We start from the raw sequence: 18,253 nt of genomic DNA on the forward strand, positions 1-18,253 counted from the left end.
GCCGATTTGCCTCAGATTTAGACGTGCAAAATGCGGTGCAAAAGTGGCTTCACGACCAAGCGAAAACCTTTTATTTGGAAGGAATACGTAAGCTCGTTGACCGTTGGGCCAAGTGGATTGATAAGGAGGGAGATTACGTACAAAAATGATGTGCATAGTATAGCCCTAGCTAGATAATTTCTGACTTGCCCTCGTAATAATAATAATAATAATAATAATAATAATAATAATAATAATAATAATAATAATAATAATAATAATAATAATAATAATAATAATAATAATAATAATACCAAACAATCTTAATGCTCTCCAGGTTTAAAAACAGAAAGAATATATTTACTATTTTAAAGAGAAACGGATGGAATCAATAAAATAACGTTATAACTGAGCACTGGCTGATTATTTAAATGTTAAAAGGATAATGAAAGCTTGGAAATTACACAATAAGAAAAATGGTGGAATGTTAACACAAAATTAAATTACAAAAAATATGTGTACTATTTACAGTATTTTCATATTTGACAAACGAATTTCAGTATTTGTTTTTCGAAAATCTGTGGCTCTTTGAAATTAGAATTAAATCTATAATTGAAAGTATAAGTGCAGGGATTATGTCCAGCATCTACCTCGGAAGTTCCCTGTTTTCATAACACAGATCTATGGTGTATATATATATATATATATATATATATATATATATATATATATATATATATATATATATATATATATATATGTATGTATGTATGTATCTTTGAAGTTATTATTTCTCTATGCTTCAATGATGAGCCCAGGTCGCTCGAAAACTCAGTTTGATAAGTTCGAGAAAACAATGAAATCCTACTCCGTGTAATTGAAAATCAAAATAATTGTCACTTATGACTGTATCTAGACAACACACGTGCACTGAAGCACTACACAAAACTATCGAGCCACAACTCATTCGTTTAAAGGTGTCTCTTACCTGAAGTCTTCTTAGCTTCCGAGAACGAGTCATATACATGAGGATATCTCTCATACGACTGAGAAGAGGAACTTGGTTTAAACAGTGGAGTGCTTCTTGCTGTCACTAAAGCTGCCTGCCTGCCAAATAGATCAATTTACAAGTTAATTATTCTACAGAAGCATTCAAAAACTGAGACAGGAAACATACGCTACTCTTAATTCTTATACTCAATTTTAGAGTACATTTATGAAATAAATTTTGGCACCTTTACAAGTACCGAGGTGATAAATGAACGAGATGGTTGATTTAAAACATGTCAGTCACTTCTCATCGTTTGTTGGCCTACTGTCGATTTTGAACAGAGCAAGATATTGATCATAAAATGCAAATAAAGCTAAATATCTTTAAATGTACTTTACGTAGTCAGTGACATAACTGCTGTTCTCAGTGTGAACATCAATAAAATTTCATTATTGTTCATTGCAAAAAAGTCACGTTAGTTGAAGCTTCTCCCTCTCCCCACCGACTTTAATAACATGAATACTCTTCAGAACGCTGTTACAGTGCACATAAAACACATCCAACTTAATACCGTGGAGGGTACTGAAATAGTGTTTTCTATAAAATAAATTTACTTGCCTTTTAGTTTCATTCGTTGCATATTTAGGTCTATCTTCAACAAAATGAAAGTATGTCGGGTATCGGAACCCAATAGTGTTAAAAACTCAAGTAATATGCAAATAAAATACTTAATTTGATTTGATTTTAGGTTTAGTGTTCCTTTGACAGCAAAGCTATGTGAGATATAGCTATGTGAGGATCTATACCTTAACGTGGTTTCCGAACCACATGAGCTTTTGCCGAGTGTAAGTAAATGAAATTCACTAACATCAATTCAGCAAATTGTCTTTGAGACTTGACAACATTGCGCAATACAGAGATAAAAGGGGCTCATTTGAGAAACCTTAAGGAGAAAGGGAAATATTCAATAAGAAATCGCAACGGAATCAAATTCGTTCACGAGCTGTGTAGTATCTTGTCAAATGAAATGCATATTTTATCCTACAAGACAAGACAAGTCGAAATATAAGGTCTGAGTAAAGTTAGAGTACATTACAATTATTTCAAACTCTGCTTCACAGTAGATCTAATGGTAGACTTCTGTTTATGTCAATGACCTTTCGGTTCTTTAAACCGCAGTTATTAACTTCAGAGTTATATGCAATGTCTTTAGTCATCACTGTATGAAAACTGGGAAAAGTTTGTAGTACATACATTTAAAAAGTTCGTAGTTAAAAGTCCTGATTTCACTATCACCTGTGTAATTTTATAACTGATGACTGATATGCTATATGATCGATTGAGGTTTCATATTTCCTTTTCAACCTCAAGGTTAACAAAAACTGACTGAATAGTTAACATGGCTACGAAAACCTATATCCCTACCAGGAAGGCGTTTCCATCTCTTGACTACTTAGACACTCTACATTAGTACTTACAATATCATATTATTATTATTATCATCATCATGACGACGACTACTACTACTACTACTACTACTACTACTACTACTACTACTGATGATGATGATGATGATGATGATGATGATGATGATGATGATGATGATGATGATGATGATGATGATGATGATGATGATGATGATGATGATGATGATGATGATGATGATGATGATGATGATGATGATGATGATGATGATGATGATGATGATGATGATGATGATGATGATGATGATGATGATGATGATGATGATGATGATGATGATGATGATGATGATGATGATGATGATGATGATGATGATGATGATGATGATGATGATGATGATGATGATGATGATGATGATGATGATGATGATGATGATGATGATGATGATGATGATGATGATGATGATGATGATGATGATGATGATGATGATGATGATGATGATGATGATGATGTTGTTGTTGTTGTTGTTGTTGTTGTTGTTGTTGTTGTTGTTGTTGTTGTTGTTGTTGTTGTTGTTGTTGTTGTTGTTGTTGTTGTTGTTGTTGTAGTAGTAGTAGTAGTAGTAGTAGTAGTAGTAGTAGTAGTAGTAGTAGTAGTCGTCGTCGTCGTCGTCGTTGTCTGCCACTGTTGGGAGGTTACTTGCCACAACTGAAGGTTCAATGCTGCATAGTTTTTTTTTTTACCTAACCTCTTCGTCTTCACGTACCATTTTTCGGTTTTGATACCGTCTATCACAGTGTTTCTCAAAGTGTGCGTCGCAGGCCATGCTTTTCTGGGTCGCGAGAAATTAAGTATGAACATTTTATTTTGATGCAGAAACATATGTTATAAATTAAGTACCATTCAGGAAATGAAAATCTGAAGCGTTTGTTAATGAGGTGAAGAGTAATTGATTGCTCAGAGCCCTGCCTTGTTGTACACATGGGAAAGAAAGTATTTGACAGTTGACAAATTTTCTTTTGTCAATAGCTCGGCAACAAATGAATTAATTTGGATCTTTTTGTTGCTATCCTTAGATTAATATCTTGCCAAAAGCGGTACTCTAATAGGTTATTTTTTTGTTGAGTTATTAGGAAAAGATTTTTTGTGAACGGAAGAATACTTTCTTTCGTGATTGTACAATCAGTAGAGATGCTGGATTAGGATGGAAAGAGAATAGGTGAGTCAAAATCTGTCATGGGGTAGGGCATTGCGTTGGGAATATTGTTAGCTCTGAGTTACCTTTCTATGGAAAAATTAGAAATATGACTTACAAAATTTAATTGGTTTGAAATTCACCACGATGTGTATTTGAACAAAAGTAGGTGGGCCACAAAATAGTTTTAATATGTAATGTGGGTCGCGTTAACAACAAGTTTGAGAATCACTGGTCTATCAACTATAGCCTCTTTTGCTTCCTCTCTTTTTCTTGCTACCATATTCTCTAATATGCCCCTCATGATACAGTTTCTTCTTAGCCAATGTTCCAACCGGTTTCTCTTCCTCTTCTCAATTACATCTAAAATTGCTTTTTTTTTTTTTACTCCCCCACTATTTCTAACATCTTCTGGTTCGTTTTCCACTACAATTAGTTAAATTTAATTCCAGGATGAACGCAAAATAGATCTACTAATTCTTTTCGTATTGCAACCCCTCGCCACTGTGCCATACATGTCATAATCGTTATAGGGTCTCACCTTTTGGCTCTTAACTGAGCTGCATTGAATTCTTCCTCCTCTTCGTCGTACGTGTCCTGTGCTAGAGCTCTCTGAATTTTTTTCTCTTCCTTTCGAGCTTGTTTCAGCTGCTGCTTCTCTTGCTCTGATTGGATAACCACTTGACAGCAGAAGTTGGGTTTCTCCTTCACTGGCCCAGCTACAACAGATAACGCAAAATAAATTAGCATGACAACACTGAAATAATACTACAAACATATGAAGTATCTTTCTAACAGACAACCAAGGAAACTGTTAATTTAACTTTTTCTACTGTTCTTTCGGCTTTTCAAGCTATCTCTACATAATCTCGTAGCTCCCTACTCAATGACAGTACGAGAAAAAGACAAAAAAAAGTAAATAAGTTTGTCATAGCCTTCTATCAAGAGACAATTACAGTATTCAGTTAGTGTAAATGAATACGTAACTATGGTACAGCTACTACTTTAACGATAGTGGCCACGAGTAGTGTAGTCACTGACGTTCTGGCCTTTGGTGCAAGCGGTCCCGATTCAGCCGAAAAACTGTAAAAGCTTTTTCAGGCAAGTGATCCTGGGTTTTTCTCATCCACACCAGTTAAATGCTGAAATGGCACCAAACATAATGATCGCATAGCGCTTCCTTCCTTCCACAATCCTCTCTTCCTCTGCAAATCCCCAGATAATGTGATCGTCGAGGGACGTCATTCCTCGTATGTAATGGGCTAATATGGCCATAGCTACCGAAAGCCCAGAAATCTAATTCCTAATCCTAGCTCTTGTTAAACGACAGAAATTATACCATTTTATTAGTAATTTGACAAAACTTACCAGTTACTGAGTCTTCTCTATAATTTTCCTCGATAGATTTGAGAGATGAGCATGCCTTCCTCGGCAACTTATGAATACTTAGGTCTTCTCACTTATATGACTGCTAAGACACATTAAGTAATGGGTTTTGCCCAATTATATTAAAGATAATTCAGAATTATTAGAAACAGAAATCCTCCAATTAGCAGCATATATGTTAACTTTGCTCAATGTCTGTCGCATTAGGAATAATTCGTATTAGTGGGTGGGTATGTACGAGGAACATCGAAAGATTCCTAACAGCCCTTTCCCATTTGGCGGCGAATTGCCGTGCAGGGTAGAAAGACATTGCAAGCAATGAAGCTTTTCATATATGCGCGGCGGTCGCCGCAAATTTTCGCGGCGAGAAAAAACAGCCGCCTCTCCCTGCTAGAAAGCGGCGCGGCAGATTGCCCCGTATAGCCAAGCGAGACATTGGTAGCAATGGATCTCTTTACGTATAGGCGGCTATTTGCCGCTTGGGTGTTGGAGGAGGGAGCAAGTGTTGCCAGGAAAGAGTAGAGAGTGGTTGCGATAATTTGTATGTGTATGTGTTTTACGTATATATATGCGTGTGTTTGTGTATTTATATATGTTTTATGTTTTAGCCTAGGACACCTTGAGTGCTTTTAACCAAACTTGTTACATACAATATGTGGGAAAAGATGACATGTAAAAATAATCGAAAACGACCGATACTATCGAAGTGTCGAATCCAAAGATCGTTGATAAAAAAAAAAAAAAAAAAAAAAAAAAAGAGTCCAAATCAATACAATTTTTTTTTCTATGTAATAGAAGATTGGAATAAATGTGCGGGCAACATTGGGCAAACGAGCTTTTAATTTTATAAATTTCTGGAACCCCAAAATTGAAATATGTACTATCAAATATTTCAACAATATTACATATTTTACAGTCTTTTGCTATATATATATATATATATATATATATATATATATATATATATATATATATATATATATATATATATATTTACATAAAAATTCGTAACCCGGATTTTAGTAATATTACAGTAATGTACCTTAGCAAAGCAAGAGAGAATTCATTATGTGACATTTGATAAATGTACCGTGTTTTATATATTTTATAATTATCTTAACACTTCTATGGTTGTAATTTCTTGAATAGTCCTTTGAATTCAGGGACTAGAGCAGTGCTTTGAAGAGACTTGAGTCCATAGTCGGAATGCTTAAAACAAACGAATAAACCTGAAATACTATAATAATAATAATAATAATAATAATAATAATAATAATAATAATAATAATAAACCAACAGACCAGCCTTGGGTTCAGTGGCTGAGTGCTGACTTGGGATTCTGGGATAGATCTCAACCACCGACTATCCCGAAAGGACTTTATCCTGGTTTTCCCAGTCACAACAGGTATATATCGAGATGGTATTTGAAATATCCAGAACCATGCCGCTATTTTGCTCAAGTCTATCAATTGTAGAAACAGTATTAAAACATCTCTTTCAAGGTACCACTTGTTTAAAAAAAAAATGAACCCATATGTTTCTCTCTCTCTCTTTTTTTTTTTTTTTTTTTTTTAATTATTTATTTCTCTCTGTCTTAACAAGGCGACTAGAAGACACTTTTTGCATTTGACCATTGTTACCACCACAACACGATAAGAGTTACAAGGATTTGTTTCTTCAGTTGCACAGCAAGCCTGCTCGCATATTTTTCATTCGCGGCAAAAGGCCGCGTTAATATGAAAGGGTACACTTCTCACGCGGCAAAGTGCCGCAAGCGGCGACGGCAAATCGCCGCCTCAATGTGAAAGAAGCGTTAAAGTATATCAACACACACGAGAAGAAAGAAAGAGAGAGAGAAAAAAAAAACGGAATTTTCATTACTCATTTGAAGATTAATTTAGTTGCTTAGTTTTAGATACAGATCAAAGTACAGTTATTTAATTTAATATTTCTACATTATTGGAGAATATATACAATATTTTTCTGTATAAATTCACACACTGACAACGATATACTAGATATAGCCAAACAATATTAAGTATCTTTATGACAGGATACCTTTCACCAAGGTTATAATTTTAATAATTACAGTAGTTTTTGACATTACACTTTTAATAAAAGGTGAAAAATGAGGTAGAATCATGACATAATTAAGAAATCTATTACGCATTCGACCGATATGATTTACAGAAGATTAGAACAGCACATCTCTACTTACTAAAATACAAGAAAACAATGCTATCGCTTTCAATAATCTTCCTTCTAGTATAGTTTTTAAAATTTATACCAGGGATAACCCACCAATTATTATCTACACAAAACATGAAGTTGCAGCTACGTATTAGGCCTTGAGGATACACTTACTTGGTTATGAGTGTTTTAAATGAATTAACAGAAGCAATTTAACCTGTTTTGAAAATACTATTTGCTTTTTATTTATTTATTTATGCGAGAATTGCCCGGAAAGTAGTAGGACTGACTTTTTTTTTTTAAATGTATTCACAATTTTGACATATCGATTAATAGTTTTCAAAATATGTCCCTTCTGCATCAACACAGGGTTTTCAGCAATTCTGCCAATCACTGAAAGCTACCTAAAACGCACAAACTGGAATGCTCTACAGCTCCCTCGTTAGGGCCTATTGAATGGCCTGGATCGAGCCATGGTGCTGTCCTTTCATGACCCCTTTTCAGTCAGAGGAAGAGAAAGAAGACTGGAAGATCGACATCTGGGCTGTAGGGTGGCTAAGGGAAATTGTATGATGCTATGTTTGGTCAGGAAGTTCATGACAAGCAAAGGTGGTGTGGCCTGGAGCATTGTCGTAATGAAGCTTCCATGATCCAGCGATTGCTGGACGGACGCGGGCGATGACTCGCTTTCAGAGTCTTTCAAATGATTTCGTACTTTCACTAAGTTTTCGTCACTTTCCCGTTGACGGGTGTCCTAATCGTTGCTCATCTTCAACTTGCTTTCTTCCGTCCTGAAACAATTTGTGTTACACAAGAACACTTGATCGATCCATGGCATCAATCCTATAAGCAGTCTTGATCATCGAATGGGTCTCACTCGTAGTTTTACGCAGTTTGAGGCAAAATTTCACCGCGTAACGCTGCTCTAACAAATAGTTCATTGTGGAGATGACAAAGCACCATGAAAGGGGTTCACTTTAAACTCGATCTACATCCAGTGAAGGCTTGGAGAGACTGGCGACTGATGTGCTGGTACCTAAGACTCCCCCCCCCCCAAACACAACCAACCAGCGCAGTAACATACCCTTTCTTCAATACGTTTTAACGGGAAAAAATCAGTCCTACTACATCCTGGACAAACCCTGTATATTATATTATATATATATTAAATCCTTAGTCTAATGAATATATCCCCAACAGATTATTATTATTATTTTTTTTTTTTTTATTTGAAGAAATTAATTTCTGCTCTTACACTAGTATTCTCTCCTTATTAGAGACAGAAAACTAATAGGAATTCATTGTAACTGATTCTCTTATTGAATATATGCATAATTTCACATGTACGTGATTTCAAAATACGAAACTAGAAAAATTACGCTCCGCCTATAGTATCCAAGAATGATTAAATCAAGGAAAAGGTTGATCAATTACATTCAGGTTTTTCCTTACAACAGTTACAGCTTTTAGAATTATCAGTTATGAAACGTAGTTAGTTTGAGACAACTTTGAGAATAAGCACTGTACAGTTTGCGATAACAAATGTATGACGTCACCACCCCCACACACTTTCTTTCCTTGTTTCTTTAACTTTTATCTGATGAACTGTTTAAGGAAACAGCTTATACTGTAACACTTGTGTCTTCGGAATTCTAAAAGGATATTTATATTTCTAATATGATTTTAGTAACCAATCCTATTGTCTTCGACGACTACGCAGACGAGCTTCACAAATATATATATATATATTAACATTCTATTTAACTTAGTCCTTTTTCCCTGCAACGATAATATATATGAGTTGTTAAGGACAATGGTCCGGTACGTAAGATACCATTTTTCGGTAGCCAGACCTGCATATTTATGTTGTTAAAATTTCATGGCCATACTTGTACATTTAGACTGTTAAAATATATTAGTGAGGACGCCATCAACGTTAGATGTGTTTTTGATATTATATATATATATATATATATATATATATATATATATATAACGAAGAAATGATAAATATTAAGGAAATATAAAAGTTTAAACGAACAAAAAAAATCTTGTAATTATCGGAGTAAATTGTGGAAGTTGTTAAAGCTAGTTTTATCGAACTGGGAATCTTATATCTAATTGTGTAATTTGTGTGTACAGGGACACCGCAGTCTAGAGGCTATAGCGTTTGATTCATGTCCGCGTGGTCCCGGGTTCGATTCCCAGCCGGTGCTTTCCCAATTTTCGGCGTCCACCCGGCGTCATGAGGCAAACTGGGAAGTCATGTGAATAAAAGACGTAACGACCTGTGATAAGGCGACGCGACACGCTGACCTAGGGCGTCCCTAGGCTGGACGTAGTTCCACCAATCGCTAACAGATGGCGTGGAGCGACCCACGCCCACAAATCGGGCCGTTACGCCAAGTTATTATTATTATTATTATTATTATTATTATTATTATATCCCCTGCACAAAATACTAAAGTTAGCAATAAGATATTAAAATTGTACTGATCATTCACACACTAACTCGCCCAACGTATAACAACATAAACTCAATTTACAATGCACTGTTAACATACAATATGAAACATTTCACTTCTTCTTGTCCTTTATTACCTTCTTTAATCCTGCATCAACTTCTACAAATCTGTGAATGTAAAAATCTGAAAAACTGCGATTCCTATACAATTTGAAAAAAAAAAATCTTTAACGTCCCACGGTTATGCCGGTTAGACTAAAGGAGACGGTGATTATGATATATGAAATGAAATCTTTGAGTTTTACGTCCCACGGTTATGCCGGTTAGGCTAAAGGAAATGGTGATGATGAGTGATGAATGAAATGGTGGAATGAAGAAAGTGGGAGGACACGGAAGAACCCCGAGAAAACCCACGAGCACGGTGTTTGTCCACCACAAAGTTCACTTGGCGGGGGCTGGGATAACAGTGATTATGAGAAATGAATGAAATGGTGGAATTAAGAAAGTGGGAGGAAACGGGAGAACCCCGAGAAAACCCACGCACACTGCGTTTGTCCACCACAAAGTTCACTTGGCGGGGGCTGGGATCGAACCCGGGAGCCCAAGCACCAGAGGTGAACGCTCTACCACTGCGCCACCGCGGCCCCTATACAATCTGAAGTCACAATGGATTACGTTTTTGAATGAAGTTGTTTATAATTGAATCCCAATTCTTGCTGAAGTTTTCTTCATCCAAGTTTAATGTTGGGTGTTTTGTTCTAATGTAATATTACCCGGAAGCATTTCTTTCTACTAGTAATGACGAGATATGTAAAATAAAAATCTGAAAAATGGCGATTCCTATACAATTTGAAGTCACAAACGATTATGTTTCTTTTAATGAAGCTGTTTATAATTAAATCTCAATTCTTGTAGAGGTATCCTTCATCAGAACTTAAAGTTCGATATTTTGTTCTGATATAGTATGACTCGAAAACATTTCGAGACCTTCCTCCTGGCTAAATAGTTAGCGTACGCGTCTTTGGTATGAGAGACCAAGGTTCGATTCCTGGTGATAGCTCATATAGTTCGGATCCCATGTTAAGTTTTAGACCGACGTCTCATATAGCCTCGGTGCTGGAAACGCGCTAAACTTAAAGATCAAATCAAAAATCGAAAACATTTCTTTCTACTGATGATCACTAGTCATTGAAAGAAACAGGACTGGTTGCCAAAATTGTACTAGAAATATAACAATACTTTTAGGATTCTCAGGGCACATTATAGATGTGTGTGTTAGTTAATTTTAACAGAATGCGACAGATGATATGAGTGTTTAAGTTTATAGTGTATTTTTTTAAAAAAAAACGTGTGAGATTATGTATTCTCCATTTTCTATTAGTACATCATTATATCTACGTCTCTATCTAAATATATAACTCAATATTAGCTTGAGCCTCCCAATGTGTGGGTCATATGCTTTGCCGATCGGCAGTATCACTAACGTTGAGAACCACTAAATCAGTAACTAACTCCAATATTTTTCTATTTCTTTTCAGGTTGACTCTATAGCATTTTGTGTGTTCACCAGACGTTAGGTGTCACCACTGGCTTCGCATATGGTAGGTTGCAGTATTATCACATCAGTCCACTTTACGCTGTTGCGAAGTAAACAAGGCTGCGCCACTTCTCTGTGTGCACCAAAAAAAAAAAAAAAAAAAAAAAAACAGCGTTCTCTCATCCGTTTTTTATTGTCTGAGGGTGTACCCGGAGCGGAAATTCATAAGAGACTTTCAGCACAATACTGGGACAATGTGTTGCCACAGCAAAGTATTTACTAGTGCACTGAATAGTTCAAAAGTGGTCGAACGAGAGTGAAGAATGAGGAAAGAGCAGGACGTCCAGATACAGCAACAAGTGATGACATCTTTGAACAAGTCCGTGCCTTGATTCAGAATAAAAGACCAGTGACTGTTAATGAAGTGGCAACCTACGTGTAGATTAGTCATGGTTCTGCATATGACATCATGCATAATAGGCTCAACTTTCTGCATGACATGCGTAACAGGTTCAACTTTCACATCTGCATATGACATCATGCATAACAGGCTGAAGTTTCACAGAGTGAGATCGGTTCCGAAAAAACTCGACGAAGAGCACAAGCGAAACTGAGTGAGAATCTGTCAACACCTACTGGACCATTATACTAATGAAGATAAAGTGTTTCTCAGGCGAATCAGCATTGGAGATAAAATGTGGATTCATCACTTTGAACCAAAAAGTAAATGCCAGAACATGGAGCGGAAGCACCCCGGATCTGCTGTCAAGAAGAAATTCAAGAGTCAATGAAAAGTTATGCTCACAGTGTTTTGGGACTCACAAGGACCAACCCTGTAACATTACCTGGAAAAGGGGTCAACAATAAACAGTAAAAAGTACAGTGATATGCTGGTAAGCAAGATGGAAGCCTACAATTCGTAATAAACGTAAAGGTCGATTGTCGGAAGGAGTTCTTGTATTACATGACAATGCGCGTTTACATACCGCCGCCCACACCGCTCAAATTCTTCAGACGCTGCGTTTCGAGGTGTTGGAGCATCTTGCATACAGTCCCGATCTCGCTCCGTCGGATTACCATCTGTTTGGTTCACTTAAAGATGCTCACAGAGGCCGTCGATTCTGCTTCGATCAACATGTAAAGGAAGCGGTGCATTCGTGGCTTGCTGCACAATGCTTGCTGTTTTTTTCTTTTTTTTTCTTTTTTTTTTTTTTCCAGAGGGTATCGGAAAGCTTATGCAACGGTATACTAGGTGCATTGAAAAGTTATATGAATAAAAACATTGTACTCTTGTGGTATTTAATAATGAAAATTGATTGTAGATAGTTATTGACTTACCTTCGTAGTCACTCTTTTATACACCTATTCACCTCTAACAAAATTATCCTAAGCATTAACGAACGTTTTATCTACTAGCTGATTACTTATAACTTGAGGAAAATAGGAAGAATCAACCCATTTCCCTTACACCACATTCTCTATAGTTGCGAATTTGATGAAAATTCATACCAGATCCGAGAATCGAGCCCGTGTCTCCGGTTTACCGTATAAGTACAGTCTGCTCTGTTCAGAGCGGATGGGGCATCGTAGTAGACTTTCTCAACCTTTTAATTTTTCTTTCATTAATTAAATATACGAAGTATTTACATACCTTGTGGCATTGCTTTGGTTCTCCTTTCGGCTGCCAAATTGACATTGGAAACTATTTCGTCTCTATGTTGAAGTAACGATTGGATCAGCTCAAATCTATCGAAGCCCATTAGATCAAATAGCTTTAAAGAGAGAGAGAATGTTTGTTTAAAACAAAAGAAACCTTCTATGATTATGTTAATTTTCACGTTAATTATTCATGCTAATTTGCACAGTCCGCAGCAAAAAACCTGCAACATGAGCATATAAGTTTATTGTGAATCTACGCCTAACAGCACAAGAAATCAACATAATGTCTAAGTGGCACGAATCACGCCAGAAGAAACCTCGGCGTCCTCCCCTGCACACTTATTTTGGAGCAAAAGACTTCGTCGTTTCACAATAAACTTACATGCTCATGTTGCAGATATTTTGCTGCGGACTGTACCTACACGATGTAATATGGAAATTTAAAACTGAGACAATAAGAACAACAAACTAAAAAAGAGAGGGCATTTTTTTCTATTTTGTAGCTTAAAACAGGACTAATTTGACGCAGTACGGCAGATTAGCACGGATTCGCAGCTTTTTCATAAAGCTGGAAAAACCTTTTATAAGGAATATCTTCAAACGATCGGTCACAGTTTCCTTGGATTTCACGAAATTGTAAAACTGCTTTATTTATACATATCAACAAATAACGGATTACCACTCTTGAATCAATCGAAACATTGAGGACCGTCGTACAACACCAAAAGCTCACGAGTTGACAGACATGGTCGAATGTATGCTGTTAGACAAAGTCTAGAGACTTCCAAGTTGATAAATCAGTTTTGCAGAAAAACTTATTACAATACGGTGCTCTTTCTTGACATCTCTTTCTGATATTTACCTCAAACTTTGGCAGAGTGAAAAAACACAGAATGTGCGAAACGTTTATGCTTCATAATAACTAAAGTCAACACCAAAGCCACTTGACATATTCATCGAAGACGCTTCTACCACTCAATTCTATTCTGCTCTTGTTGAAAGCAGTAGTGAGAATCCAATCAACACAACTGAGACTTGAAACTTATAGACCAGACTGTGTACGTCTATGACAAATGCACAAATTTACACATTTTATTACAGGATCAGTAGAGCTAGATCATCATCTAGCATTATGGGTTACATGTAGCATTAGAATATTAAATATTTTGGAATAATAAAATTACTCGATTCAAGAGTACAGATCAAAATGTATATAGTAAAAGGTCGCAAATACGAGAGATCAAAAGAAAGCACGAATTAATAAATAAATACTAAAAGCATTTATTCCAGAATTTTGCGTATCTTTACATTTCTTGGATATAATCCTATGACATATAATACGTTAAGATATAGATTTCAACACACTATATTTACAATGATTACTGTAGATGGGAAAAGAAACCAAAAGAAATGACATTAGAGGAAATTTCGTACGAAGATAGAAAACTGTGCAAATTCAGATTTTTTTTTTTCTGAACAGTGTTTGCTTTTAAAAAAAAAATCTTACTTGAAAAATAACCCTTGTAAAACTAAGGATGTGTTTACCGTATTATAAGAGAACTGTTGATCACAAACGGAGAGGCGGTAATTATAAGTACACACAGGAAATGTCAACATTCACATACAGAAGATTAGTAAACTCGACTATTCTAGTAGATTATTTCCGCAGACTGTCCTCATTAACATTTTGGACTCTCCGTTAACGTTTGACTTCACAGTACCATTTCCTTCGTTCCATTTTCTATATCTTTCTATATACAGCCTGAGAAACAAAAATGTGCCAAAGCACTTATCCAAAAATAGAATTTCACTGTAAGCTAAGCTACAAGTAAAATTTCTCAGTATGCAGTGAACTTAAGTGAAAATTTCATTTTGAAAATTGGAGTTTGTTAAAAGTCATCGTGAACAATTCGGTGAATAATACTAAATCTTACCTGATTTTGCAAATCATCGTTTGAGTACGTTGACGACAGCAAGTTAATCACCGAATCAAAGAGTTCTTCTAGCGACAACCCAGATGCATTCTCACCACTGTAATAGACTTTCAGCTCCTTTTCCAACCATGATCTCCCGAACTGAAATAAGATTCGTTAATTTCACTAATGTTGTAGTAAATAAAGAGTGTTCCAACGAAAGCAACGAATTGGTTATGCTTAATAGAATACCTTATTGAAGAATGGCTGATGTTTCTACATCATTACAACACGTAATGTTCCAAACTAAGGATGCCAAGTTTGTTTTATGCAACATGTCTTGTGATTAAGTTGTTAACATTGTTCTTACAAGTAATTGCTGGTGTGGATTTTGCGCTGGTGGACTAGTAGGGTCGTATATATATATATATACATATGTAAAGATGAGGATAAGAATTCCGTGACAGTAGAAAATAGTACTCCAACATGATTATCAGTTTTTTCTGTGGATGCATTCGAACGGAATTAATATGAACAGATAGTGGTTTAAACAAGATAACGCCTCTTCCCAAAACACGATTGTCTTGCTGCGAGAGAAATTCCCGGGTAAGTTCTCTTTTGAAGAGATGATCAATACTGGCCAGCTACGTCATGTGACCTCACTCCTTGCAACAACTTTTTGTTGGGCTCCTGAAATCTCAAGGGTCTACGGAAAAACAATGCGAGAACTATAAAAAAAAAAAACCTGAGCGTGTTATCAGTTACTTCACCGAACAAGTATGTGCAAGAGTAATTATACATTTAATTGAGGGAGTGAAATCCTGAAGAGCATGTTGTGGGAGATTCGAATGTAATCTTTCATTCTTAAACAGAAATATTGATGTGTTGTAATGACGTAATAAAAATATTTACCGTATTGTAAGTATACAATATTTTATGAAGCATATTAGATTTGTCGCTTTTAATGGGACAAGCATAGTATTTATTATTTATACTGAATACCTTTAATTCACGTAAATAAAAGTGAATGAAATGATGTTTAACGGCTAACTTATCCTAGATCGTTGCATCAATTTTCCTGATTTTTGGTATGAGTAAACCCTGGCCTAACTTATGTAAAATGAAAGGACATCTCCCACTAATAGGCCCGTTAGGCTAATGGAGACGAATGATTAAGGGAAGTAAATGATGGAACAATTGGTGGAATAAGAATGTGGGAAAAGGGATTACTCCCGAGAAAACCCACGAAACACGATGTTGTACACCACAAAATGTCTTGGCCCTCAAAAGACGTAAGTGCTCTACCGTAAGCTATCGAGCCTAACTTATGTTTTTAACACATTTTCGGCACGAGGGAGGACCCGACCAGCTTCAGTTCTCGGGATTGCTGAGATGAATCGTGACATTCCCGTTACCGTTTGTTCAAATTCATCTCCCATACACACCCTAACAAGGGGAGAGATTCAAATATTTCCCATAAACCTATTCTCCTCGTGCGAAGAACGGGCATTTCAGCTAGTACCAAATAAATCACTAGAACTAAAGATTAGTTAATTTGGCTAGAGTTTAACGTTCCTTTTCAACGTGGCTATACTAGACGACACTTACTGGTTAAAGTGGGATCCAAGCTAAGTACTCCCACTGGAAATCCAACCGAGACCATAAACACAAAAAGCACAGGTGTTAAGTCTCGACAACAAAGGGGGAATAGTAGACAAGTAAAATAAGGTAACTTATCCAATCTCAAGCGACATTATATGCTGCAACTACAAGACTATCGGATTGAGCTTCATTCAATTTCATTTGGGTCAATTTCCCACATTCAGCGCATTATTTCGAAATTTCTTCTGTCATTTTAGCTCCAACATAGGGCGAGCACGTAGACTTCATTTCGAGAGATATTTACGCCTCAGTCTGTCAGTCTATATTGATTACTGCAGATGGCAAAAGAAACCAACGTGATAACTAAGCTCGGGAGTCGAACTGGGAATCCGTTCAGCACCCGTACATTGACAGCTTCACTAATATCGGCTTGAATACATACAAAGCTAGCTACACATAAAGCTGTTTCCCTGCTAATTGTGAAGCGATTCAAACAAAACGGAGTTTCGTTTCAACCTCATCACAAACAACCGCAATAAACCACTATATTATAAATTATATTGAAAACTATATATTTCAGCAATTCATTCTATTATTGAAAGTATAGTATAAAGAAACTTCTACTAGGTGGACTATGCATACAAGGGTCGACGAAGGAATTACTGAATCCAATGCATCCGCAACTCAATTTGAGTATATTTGACACGTTATTGCTACATCTACATACTTATGTGGTTATTCTTGGTTAACAAACAAACAAAACAAAAAAAAAAAAGGTGTTATTGAGTAGTACGTAACTACAAAAGGTGTTAAGTCCAATTACTCCATCAATACTTGAGCACAAGCTAATTGCAGGTCTTACTAAAGCGTGGCCATCTATCAAAACAGTCCTTCGCTCTTCCTACTTCTCTAAGACCCACCCACGGGTCTAGAACCCAGGTGTAAAATAAAGTCACAAACCCCTCACAACATACGAATTTTTATTCATTTCGTCTGCCCATGTATTCTCATTGGCTGGAACCTTATCACGACAAATTAGCGGAGTTTGTGAGAGCACGGTACCAGATCCTTTACCACGGCTAAGGATTAAACGTGAACAAAAGGCACATTGCATTGTAAAATGAAAGAAAATGTAGAAACGAAACGAAATGCACTTCTTTCCACTGCACAAAATAAAATGAATATTCTCAAAATTACTTCATAATAAAGATCACTTTAAGTCACGTTCCTACTAGTTCACACTCCAGTCTAATAGTTCTTGCTAGCATGGAAGCAATTTGTAGATTAGCTACAGACTTGGGGAGATTAGGATCAGGAATTAGATTTCTGGACTTTCGGCATCTCTGGGCATGTCAGCCCATCACGTACGTGGACGACATCTTCGGCGAGCACGCTATCCCAGGGAAGGGAAGGAAGAAAGGATTGGGGGAGGACGGAAGCGGCGTGGGACATATATAGGTACCATCCTGGCATTTGCCTGGTGTGAATACGGAAAAAAACCCAGAAAAAAACTCACACTCAGGATGGTTGGCCTCAAAAACCCTTTACACTCTTTCGATCGAATGTCTCCACCGGACAGACTTGGGGAGAAACACCTAATTATTTGTAAAATAAGAAATTAATGAAGGAATATTCCTTATGAACCATAAATTTGATATTCTACATGCACGATTTAATGTAACAGTATTGTTCGCTGTGTTTTACGTTTTGGAATTCATTTTACACATTACAGAAACCAGGGGTGCCCACAGAGGGGGGCTATGACGCAAACTGCGTCATTGAAATATTTGGGGGGGTTAAAAATCTATATAAATATGTTTGAGGGGGTGTAAAAATTAATCGAAAAGAAGATTTTTTCATGGAAGAACACCTACGGATAGACAATTGGGGGGGTGCGTCATGGACATAAGGGGGG

At 36.4% G+C, this 18,253-nt stretch overlaps 1 protein-coding gene across 1 annotated transcript in view; it reads right to left on the reverse strand.

The window, feature by feature from the left end:
* obe (activating signal cointegrator 1 complex subunit obelus) overlaps positions 1-18,253 on the reverse strand; it is a 230,274-nt gene that overhangs the window by 192,484 nt on the left and 19,537 nt on the right. The window contains exons 6-9 of the mRNA XM_081732076.1: positions 14,758-14,898; positions 12,816-12,936; positions 4,129-4,306; positions 968-1,086 (exon numbers count right to left, since the gene is read on the reverse strand). Of these exons, the coding sequence (XP_081588202.1) occupies positions 968-1,086; positions 4,129-4,306; positions 12,816-12,936; positions 14,758-14,898 (559 nt within the window). The remainder of the gene's footprint in view (positions 1-967; positions 1,087-4,128; positions 4,307-12,815; positions 12,937-14,757; positions 14,899-18,253) is intronic.

This window comes from Thermobia domestica, chromosome 1 (genome assembly GCF_964235325.1).
Source record: "Thermobia domestica chromosome 1, izTheDome1.hap1.1, whole genome shotgun sequence".
Lineage (NCBI taxonomy): Eukaryota > Metazoa > Arthropoda > Insecta > Zygentoma > Lepismatidae > Thermobia > Thermobia domestica.